The following is an 11200-nucleotide window of genomic DNA, read 5'->3' on the forward strand; positions in this document are numbered from 1 at the left end:
AGGATCAAAACGTGCCCTGGAAAAAACTGTGCCCAGGGCAATGACTACCCTTGTGATTTCAGTTAAACCTTCTTCTCTCACATGTTGCTTTGTGAAGAGGAAAGTGCATTCAAGAGCAGAGATTGAGACACAAAGGGGATTGTGAGCTCGGCCATGACTCTCTGATTCCAAGGATGCAGCCCTAGACTTCAGACCACAGGCCTCTAAGGGAGTTCTGCTGCTTTGCGGCAAAATGTAAAACAAAACATGAGGTAGGGAATTTATTTCCTGGCTGTTCTTCAAGTACTGCTTCATACACAGAGAGAGCTGCATGTACAATTCTGAGCTCTGAATTGGTATATGTGGCATCTCTCACTCTCTCTGGGAAGAGGGTTATTTCCCTCCTTTTCATTTTCTCCTCATAGCATAGGGATATTATTTCCTGATGCCACAGATTTGCCAAAGGGCCCTGTCCTGAACCTGTTCTTCTCATACCAGACCAATCTCATTTCTTTTCTTTTTTATGGCATTACAAATGTGGTGGATCAGGAGAATGCTGTGGTCATAGTCTATTTTGAGTTCAGGCAGGCTTTTGGCAAAGTCCACCATTATATTTTCATGAGGTAAAATGTGTGCTGAACATGTGTACAGGAGGGCAGCCAGGAAGATGATGGGTGGGAAACCAAGCCATATGAGCAACGGTTAAGGGAGCTGGGTATGTTTAGCCTGGAAAAAGGAGACTGAGAGGAGATATGATACCCATCTTCAAATACCTCAAGGGCTGTCACATGGAAGATGCAGCAAACTTGTCTCTTGCTACAGAGAGTAGGACCCAAACCAATGGATTCATATTACAAGAATGGAGGTGGAGTTTCTTGGCATCTCCACACTTTCTTCTGTGAAATTGGTGTTTTTTTGTGTCCACGAGAGTTCCTCAGTTTTCCAATTGTGCCCTTGGGCTCCCAAAGGTGGGGACCACATCTCGGGGTGAGGGAGAACCATCTGATTTTTTTTATGCACATAGCAAGTTCAATAAACAAATAAAATGAAATTATATCAAGGAGTCAGCAGCAAATTCATTACCCATGTTCTGGGGTAACAAAAAAGAGTGACAACAGGCTATTTTGCTATTTCTTCTTTATTAACTGCTGTTTGTCATTCAGATCAGGCCTCAATATGATAATGTAGCATTTGGGGAAAAATATGGAAACCAGTAAACCAGCACTGGAGACCAAGATGGAGAAGATCTCCACAGCCACCATGTGTTTTCCCTTGGAGCTCAGGTAGACTGGAACAAAGGAGATCCAAACACTACAAAATAACAACATGCTGAAGGTGATATATTTGGCTTCATTAAAGCTGTCAGGCAGTTTCCTGGCTAAAAATGCTACAACAAAACTGACAATGGCCAGGAGGCCCATGTAGCCCAGGACACAGTAAAACATGGCAGCTGACCCTTCATTACATTCCAGAATAATTTCTCCCGTCACAGAATGCTTGTCAAAATGGGGAAATGGGGGAGAGGTTCCCAGCCACACAGTGCAAATACCAGCTTGGATAATAGTACAAGTCAACACAATGGCGCTTGCTAGTCTTTTCCCCACCCATTTCCTCATTCTGGATCCTGGTTTGGTGGCCATGAATGCCAGAACAACGGTAATGGTTTTGGCCAACACACAAGAAACCGTCACTGTGAAAACCACACCAAAAGCCATTTGTCGGACAAGGCAGGTCACTCTGTCTGGTCGGCTGAGGAAGATGAGGGGACAGAGAAAACAGAGAAGGAGAGACAGGAGGAGAACGTAGGTGAGGTCCCGATTATTGGCCCTGACAATCGGTGTGTCCTGATGCTTCATAAAGATGGCGAGGGACAATATGGTGAGCAAAGAGGAGAATACGGAGCCAAAAGCTAAGCTCATCCCAAGCGGTTCTTCCAAAGTCAAGAAGCTGATGGACTTTGGAATGCATTGTGTTTGGTTCCTGTTTGGATAGTGATCTTCTGAGCATCCGACACAGTCATTCATGTCTGAAAAGAAGAAAGGATTCCCTTTACCGGTGCAACTTGAGAGTAGGTATGCATCCTGGCAGTATGGGACTTACCAGTTGGATGTGGAAGAGACAATCCTTTTCAGACACAGGAGTGACTAGCATGGGGAGAAAGGGTTCGGACCCCCCTCCCCCAGACAATGATCTCACAGTCTCTTGCCTGGACAGTAAGGTGGTGGGTCTGGACAGCAGGAGGCCTGTGCCCTGCAGGTGCACAGGTGCAACTCATGTCCATCACCACCCAGGTAATCCAGTGATAGAAAACCTCTGGCCCATGGGGCCATTTTAGCAAGTTACACCTACCGGCCCTGTATCTGATGTCATCTCTGATGTTAGGTGAAGGGCAGGTAACTGTGCTTTGTATACCCCAACCATCATGTGATCATTTGGACTTGCAAAGCACCTCTTTGAAAATGCTGGGCCTCGTTGCTAGGCCATCACCTGGTTGCAATGAAGAGCTCCAAGTTTGTGAACTTCAATGACCATAGATATCAGAACTACATCAATAGCAGCAACTGTGACACCTTTCACACTGCCACAGACCCTTCACAGGAAATCTAATATGGCACATATCTGAAAGCTACCTGATGTCTCCTACCTTTCTGGTATGAAATCTTGCCTTCTGAACATGGAGCACAGTCATAGCAGCAGAATTTCTCCCCTTCCTTCTTTTTTCTCCTAGTACCAGAAGGGCAATTTTTGTTGCATTGAGAGAGGGGTGGCACCTGTGAATTATAATTAACCATTAGGAAATGTTTAGCACAGGGGGAATAATGGACCTTTGGAGAACCTGAATTCCATTTTCTGGTCTGCAAGGGATCAAGTGGATGGGAGAAATGGCCTGCTGAATATTAAGAGAAAATTGAAAACAATGAGCTGTCAACAGTCATTAATGGCATCTAATGAGATAGAAGATGTTTTTGTGACTCTGAAAATGAAGTTATGGCCATTTCAATGTGTTTTTTAAAAAAAATAAAAATAAAAAGGAGGGAGGGAGTCCACCTGAACAGTAATATTATTATTATTTGGAAAAATACATTTCTTATAAAACTGAAAAGGATTTAAAGTAGAGTTGAAAGGATGTTTTGACATCCTAAATGATTTAAATAAGCAGCTACTGTATACACTTTCAGTTCCTTCAGTTTTTCCAGCTGAAGAAACACAAATGTTGGGGACTGAGAACCCCAACTAAATGCACTGGGCCAACACAAGTTAGGGTAAAGGGACCCCTGACTGTTATGTCCAGTCATGGATGACTCTGGGGTAGCGGCGCTCATCTTGCTTTATTGGCCAAGGGAGCCGGCGTACAGCTTCCGGATCATGTGGCCAGCATGACTAAGCCGCTTCTGGCAAAACAGAGCAGCACATGGAAACACTGTTTAACTTCCCGCTGGAGCAGTACCTATTTATCTACTTGCCCTTTGACATGCTTTTGAACTGCTAGGTTGGCAGGAGCAGGGACAGAGCAATGGGAGCTCACCCTGTCAATGGGATTCGAACTGCCAACTTTCTGATCAGCCAGCCCTAGGCTCTGTGGTTTAGACAATAGCACCACGTATATTCCACAACTTAAGCAGCCTCAAAACCAAGGATAGTGCTGGACTCTGCCAGACTTTTGCTACTATATCTTGAGAATTACTAGCCTCCAAACCAGGCATTCTCTGCAGAAGTCTGCCTTGTCTGTCTCCAGGCTCAGCTCCCTTTTCTTTCTTCCCAAAAAAGTTGGTTGGAGATTAGGCTTAGGTCACACTCTGCTGGCCTAGAAATCTTTAAAGAATGTGCAAGGCAGGGAAGTGGAAGACCAGGGTTCAAATGAAACTCATTGGGTGACCTTGGGCCAGTCACTGCTGCTCTCAGTCTACACTGCCTTACAGGGTTCTTGTTAGGATAAAACGGGAAGTAAGCACACAGCCTTGAGCTCATTGGAGGAAAGGTGGGCTAAAAATGCAATAAACAAACAAGCATATAATAATGAACTATGTCCTGGCCTCCTTCACGGCATCAGAGCCCCACAACATTCATAGAGGTTTTCATAAACAAGAGAGAAAAAATACAGGATCCATGTCTCAGGTAGGCTTCCAAGATGCAAGCATCACATTTAGGACACACTGGAGTTGCAATTTCCTGAAATCATGCCCCACCTGGTGAAAACTCCTGTGCCACACCATTTTGTCTTCATTGATGGAAAACTCTTTTCCTGGGGGAGCATCCAAATTCATCCATCCAACCTTCATTCTGATGAAGGAGTTATTTGGGAAAGTGACCAAGTTGGTAATATCAAATCCAGCTTCTAATTCCCTGTTCTCACTAAAAGACACTTCTTCTCCCGCACTGTTATTAAATGAGACACTCCTAAGAAATGGGTGGAGCTGCATCGAGATGGCAGGAAAAGGACAATTGTTTAAAACTCAAACTTATCTTATGTTCAGCATGGCCTTTTAAAGTGCCATTGCTTCTTCCAAGACAGTAGACAAGATTTCATATAATCACAAAATAATAACTATAGCAATAATAACTGTAAGTTTTGATCTCTCTTTCCTCTGTAGATTCCTCCGTATGGGACTAAGCCACACTGTATATGTATTTCAAAGCTTAAACGGGACTTCCAAAATCATCATGCAAACATCCATGAAGTTCAATGCAGAAAGGGTATAAATGAAAGAATGGGAAAATGGGGAGAGGGTAAGACTGAGGGAGGAACAGGCAAAAAAGATGTTCCTGTTAAGACTCTAGTTTTAGATACAAATTGCCATTCACAATATCACACCTAGCTGTTTTGAAGAGCTGAAGCTCAGGTGAGTGGGTTGTATCCGATTTTCTCAGAAATGATAAATATTACTATAAAAAGATGGTTTGTTGTCCAAAATGAATGTCACTGTGTATTCCTGATTATACCATTTTAAATATATTGCCAAAAAAATTGGCAAGATTAAAGTGGCAGCATTCATAGTAATTGCAACTCAATAGAACACAGCCCAAAAATCTGATGCTGGACACTTTGTACCACTCACTCTGGAATATACCGGTAGCTATAACAAAGATAATCACAAATAATTTGAGATTTTGACAAGGACTAGACACGTTTTATATAATTTGGCATATACAGCAGAACCAACGTTTTCAAAACAACCCCCCACAAATCTGGCAAATCTGGAACTATGCTTGGTGATCTGATAAAATTTGACTTAATTTGGACTTTAAAGTCTTTATTTAACTCACGTGCAACTACACATCCTACCTGCCTATTTTACAGTTTGGTTATTCTTCTTTCAATTTTTGTCTGTTGTTAAAATTCTTGTCTTTGCTTTATCAACAATATAAAATGAAATAATAATTTTTAAAAAAGAGAGCCATTACCTGCCAAGGCTGCAATTTCTGAAGCTGAGGCCTCCATCTTCTCACAATTCTTCTGTCCTTCGACCGGTATTGGAACATGGCATGTAGAACATGTGCCACAACATAGACGGCATTGTAGATGCTGTAGCTGTGGCCAGTCATGCTCATCTCAAAGCCAGACGAGGGGAGGCTGTCCAGTTTCTCCTGTCCAGTGCAGGGTTCACTGAAATCAGTACTGGATTTTGAAAAGAAACAATGGAACGTATCTTGCCAGAACTGCTGAAGAAAACCATCTTCACCTGCCATGAAAGGATTGAGGGAGCGAAGAAGGGTCTTGAATCCTTGCACCTCTTTTGAGTGCACTGTGAAGCATATGGAGCCATGAAATGGTTGCATATCCTGGCTCATTCGAAAGGCCACTGCTGAGAAATCCAGTTGAGCAGTCATAATCCATACCTTCTCCATAGATGTCACGTTTTCCACTTCCCCTGCCACTAGCCATATTTGCAAAAAAAACAAGGACTTGTCTTCTCCATAGACAACAACAGCATTGGCTTTGCTTTCCGCAATCATGTAATAGGTTTGGAGCCACTGGGAAATCATGTCGTAATACTCTTCAAAATATGAGCCTTTTGGAGTTCTCTCTGCAAAGGCCAAGCAAATGCCTCTCTGGAAAAGCAGAGTTTGCAGGATTTCCATAAATTTCTCTCCACTCTCACTATCTGCAGCGAGCAACCCAACCCACGTCCATCCAAAGTGCAGAAGTAACTCAACAATCCCAGTGTACTGATGGGCTTCATTGGGCACCATCCGGTAGAAGGGAGTGGATTGGCTTTGACCTCCATCCTCTGGGGCAAAGGAGCCATAAGTGAGCTAGAAGGAAACGGATACTTATTTCTCATTACAGTAATGCACTAGAAACATTGATTATGTGTGGATAGCAATGACGAAACAAGGAAATAAATAGGTTTTTTAATATAAAAGTAGTTGAATGATTGGTCCTGTTTGGAAAGCAATGACCAACTAATTGTGTTTGGGACCCACCTTTCCTACAAGTCCCCACACTGTCCAGTGGACACTGTCCACTGTCCAAAGTAATTAAAGGAACGGATGAGAACTCTGCACCCCTGAACTTTGTTTCACTCCATATAGGATTAGCATACAAGCTATTTTGCACACATACACAATGCGTAGACAGTTTGCCATGCATAAAACTCCAGTCATATCTTCTGATACACACTCAGATGTTGAGTGGAAGATTGATTTGTATTTAGTGTATTTCTATGCTGTTTTCCATTCAAATGAATCCCAAAGCAGCTTACAAACAATAAATAAAAATAACATAATAGAACGTCACAAGTACAGCATAAATAATGAAGAAATCATCAGTAATCTCCCGCTTGGACTACTGCAATGCGCTCTACGTGAGGCTACCTTTGAAGGTGACTCGGAAACTACAACTAATTCAGAATGTGGCAGCAAGACTGGTGACTGGGAGTGGCCACCGAAAGCATATAACACTGGTCCTGAAAGATATTCACCGGCTCCCAGTATGTTTCCGAGCACAATTCAAGGTGTTGGTGCTGACCTTTAAAGCCCTTAATGGCCTCGGCCCTGTATACCTGAAGGAGCATCTCCACCCCCATCATTCAGCCTAGACACTGAGGTCCTCCTCCGAGGGTCTTCTGGTGTTTCCTTCACTGTAAGAAATGAGGTTCCTGGGAACAAGGCAGAAGGCCTTCTTGGTAGTGATGCCCTCCTTGTGGAATGCCCTCCCTTCAGATGTCAAAGAGATAAAGAACTATAAAACTTTAGATGTAAATGTAACTTTTAGAAGACATCTGAAGGCAGCCCTGTATGCTGTAAGCTGCTCAGAGTGGCTGGGGAAACTCAGCCAGATGGGCAGGGTATAAATAATAAATGTATTATTATTATTATTATTATTATTATCATCATCATCATCATCATCATCAAAACAATCACAATATTAACAAATAAGCAACTAAAAAATAACAATTACGGCATAACTCATATTACATGATTAACAGATCAATAAGGCATTTATAATGCACTCTCTCCTCCTCCTCAAGTTCATCACTGAATGCAATTTGAAATTGTCAGCTGGGCTTATATCCTTCTGAAATATGAAACTTTCTCAAGAGAACATATAAGTAAGGATGAGTTATGAAGCCACCACGTTTGTTTCTTACCTGGGGAATCTTGTAGCCTGTTAAGATGGCTGCCATGTGGAGGGAAGTTTCAAAGTCAAGTCCCCCAATGATTGCCATCAGATTTTTCTGTATGCCACACTGGTAGTTGGGTACAAATCTATAGGGTGTGGAGAGTATGTCCAGAGTGGCCCAGTAGGTCATCCTTTCACTGAAGTAGCTGTCATGGATGTGGAATCCTAATGTGACATTGGGCAGTATCTGAGGGTTCTCATTGACCTCATTGACAGCAAACACCAAGGCCAGAACATGCTGGTAGTTCTTTGGAACGAGCCTGCAATTAAAGTTATACATCTACTTTTATATTGCTAGGTAAAGGTAAAAGGACCCCTGACCATTAGGTCCAGTTGTGGCCGACTCTGGGGTTGCAGCGCTCATCTCGCTTTATTGGCCAAGGGAGCCGGCGTGCAGCTTCCAAGTCATGTGGCCAGCATGACTAAGCCGCTTCTGGCGAACCAGAGCAGCGCACGGAAACACCGTTTGCCTTCCCGCTGGAGCGGTACCTATTAATCTACTTGCACTTTGACATGCTTTTGAACTGCTAGGTTGGCAGGAGCAGGGACTGAGCAACGGGAGCTCACCCCGTCGCGGGGATTCGCACCGCAGACCTTCTGATCGGCAAGTCCTAGGCTCTGTGGTTTAACCCACAGCGCCACCAGCAGCCTGAATGTGATAGAGTCATTTTTGCAGCTACAGTGGTACCTTGGGTTACAAACACTTCAGGTTACAGACTCCGCTAACCCAGAAGTAGTACCTCGGGTTAAGAACTTTACCTCAGGATGAGAACAGAAATTGCACGGCGGCAGCAAGAGACCCCTATTAGCTAAAGTGTTACCTCAGGTTAAGAACGGTTTCAGGTTAAGAACGGACCTCCGGAACGAATTAAGTTCGTAACCAGAGGTACCACTGTATTGTTAAAGTTGCAAAAACAAAGAGGATGGGACTGAGTGAGGGAGAAATTTTTGGAAAAACACTGGGATTATTAGCTCCGCTCAAGGCATGACGGATTGCAGCAACAACCGGGAAAAGATTGACATACAAGGACAGGAAGTAACATCATGGGCAGAATAAATGTCACACACAGGAAGAACAACGATACAGTATGAGCTATTCACTTGTAGTCTTATAAATTACTTAACGTGTCAACACAAATAGAAGTTATAAATATTGCAGCTGTCGTATTACTAATTACTAATATGATGGGAATGTCATTGAAATCAATAAGAGTTTGGAACGCAGAAACAAAGTATATCACCAAGCCATTAATTCTAGCACACGGGGGGTCACCTAAATTATATAATTTGGTATTTGGGATGGTATTATAATTTGGCATTGTTATAATGAGGCTATTATTGGATTGTTGTTATTGGAAAATTAATAAAAATTATTATCAGAAAAAAAGAAAGTTATACATCAGGGAGATACGCTGTGAAACATTCATTTCTGTTTTTAAGGAAATTTGAAATCGAAAGGCATAGAGTATAAAAGACACAAAAGCATCTCACAAACAGATTAAAACGGAAACAATGAAAACAGCGATAACAAAGCACCAAGCCTTTCCTAGAATGCATCACCTGTGCGGCAGCTTTTATTCACTCATTCATTGTTAGAATTTTAGCCCCTCTTTCAGAGCACAGTCTTCCGGGGCACTTCACAAAATCAGAGCATCATAAAGCAATTAAATCCATTATATCAGCTCTGCCCCTTAGGCTGCAGACCTATGCTCATTTATTGTTAAACTCGATAGGACTTACTACAGAGTAGGCATGTATACAATTGCACCGGGAGTCTTAGATTTCCAGGTTTTTAAGAACTGCTTTAAAAAGTAGGGTTGAGATGGGAGAGGAAAGCACATCACTGTGAACACAACCTCACATTTTTGGGTGCTTCCAGACTCGCTATTATAGCATATATTCAGATATATTGAGCCGCTATCACACCGCAAGGGGAAAAAAATCTTTGAAATGGTGAAAAATGCCTAGTTGGCATAATCTAACTTTCCTGCAAAATTTGTGCAAACCAATCTGGATGAATACTCAATGAGCAGTACAGCTGGAAGCAATCTCACTTGGCAGACTGATCTCTCTTTTCAAGCTGGATCCTAGAAAATCTGCTTCGTTCCTACAGAACTGACTTCATCGGACATTGGAGATTCATCAACAGTTTTTGATCCTTTTAGATGTTAAAACTTTCATTTAAGCTAAAAAAATTGTTAGCCCAAAAATGGAAAACGAGCGAGGTCCCAACTGAAAAAGAATGGCAACTTAAACCGATGGAAAATCACCTTGCGGATCTAACATACAGAATTAGAGAGAAAGAAGAACATACATTTAAAGAAGATTAGAAAATGTTTATTGAATATATGGGGGGGGGGGAATTGTGTATACCTGAAAAAGTTGGCAGCACTGAGATAAATTCAACAGTGTAAATAAGTTTTGATGGATGTAATAATGGAATACTGAATGGCTTGGCTTATTTAAAATATGCAGGGATTTATGTTATGCAAAATGAACCATAGAAGGAGAAGAAGGGAAGTCATTGATGTTTTAAGGTTGGTTAAATGAATATTTTAAATTGTAAAACAGAAAATTTAATATAGATATACACTATATGATGAAAGCGGAATGGCACTTGGAGGAGAAAACTCTTAAGACTGATCTGAATCTTTTTGGAAGGAAATATTTTGCACCCCTCCCTATCACTGAAATAAATGGGACTTACTTTTGAGCAGATATTGTTAGGCATTAATATCACCTGGCAATTGGGGGGGGGGGATTGAAAAAAAATCTACCGACTCCTCCTTGACTGAGAAGTCAAGGAGGAGGAGGTTAAATCTGTAATGATCAAATGGGCCCAAGACTTTGGCTACAACATTCCAATGAGTGCCTGGGAAAATTTATGGAAGGTTAATATGAAATTCACCGCATGTTACACTCTAAAACTTTATGAAGATGCAATTCCGTTGGTACCTGACACCACTGAAGTTATCAAAAATGTATAAGAATATTTCAAATATATGTTGGAGGTGTGGGGAGACAGAAGGCTCAATGTTGCACATGTGGTGGACGTGTAACAAAATTAAGGGATTTTGGAATGTTATTTACAATGAGCTTAAAAGTATGTTTAGGGTATCCTTCTTTAAAAAAAACCTGGAGGCTTTTCTCCTGGGGATACTCGGCCCAGATATACCTAAAAATGCAACAAAACAAAAAACTTGTATGCTACAGTTGCCACAAGAATACTAATTGCCACAAATCAGAAAGGAGAGGAAATATCAACAAAGCTGGAGTGGCAAACGAAGTTATCTGAGTACACTGAGTTGGCAAAAATGACAGACAAATTGAGAGGTAATACTGACCAGGCATTTTTTAGGAAATGGGACATGTATAAAAAAATACCTTATTGAATATTTTGACAATATGACATCAGTGGCAGGACTTGAGTAACTCCTGTGATAGGATGAATAACCATGAGAAACAGTAATATGGATTAAAATCAATAAAAAGTAAATGAAGATTAACAGTGTGCTAGATTAAGTGGTAAATACACAATGTGGTGACGGAAAGTCATTAGACATCTAAGAATAATGTATAACGAAATGATGTAACAAA

General features: G+C 41.7%; 1 protein-coding gene across 1 annotated transcript; it reads right to left on the minus strand.

Moving 5' to 3' along the window:
- Positions 1-1101: 1101 nt before the first annotated feature.
- LOC309517333 (vomeronasal type-2 receptor 26-like) lies at positions 1102-7980 on the minus strand. The gene is made up of 5 exons (XM_082196468.1): positions 7572-7980; positions 5383-6234; positions 4167-4394; positions 2624-2750; positions 1102-2005 (listed from the first exon to the last, which is right to left on the minus strand). Exons 1-5 carry the CDS (start codon positions 7881-7883, stop codon positions 1107-1109), a joined length of 2418 nt encoding a protein of 805 aa, XP_082052594.1. The 5' UTR covers positions 7884-7980; the 3' UTR covers positions 1102-1106.
- Between the last annotated feature and the right edge of the window lie 3220 nt (positions 7981-11200).

The sequence above is a fragment of the Podarcis vaucheri genome (assembly GCF_965113315.1).
Source record: "Podarcis vaucheri genome assembly, chromosome: 13".
Classification (NCBI taxonomy): Eukaryota; Metazoa; Chordata; class Lepidosauria; order Squamata; family Lacertidae; genus Podarcis; species Podarcis vaucheri.

Coding starts and splice junctions, on each gene's coding strand:
- LOC309517333 (XM_082196468.1), bottom strand. CDS start 7,883: ATGTATAACTTTAATTGCAGGCTCGTTCCAAAGAACTACCAGCATGTT. Junction 4,395..5,382: donor AGAAATTGCAGCCTTGGCAG/GTAATGGCTCTC, acceptor ATCTCGATGCAG/CTCCACCCATTTCTTAGGAG. Junction 2,006..2,623: donor CAAGATTTCATACCAGAAAG/GTAGGAGACATC, acceptor TCTTCTTTTCAG/ACATGAATGACTGTGTCGGA.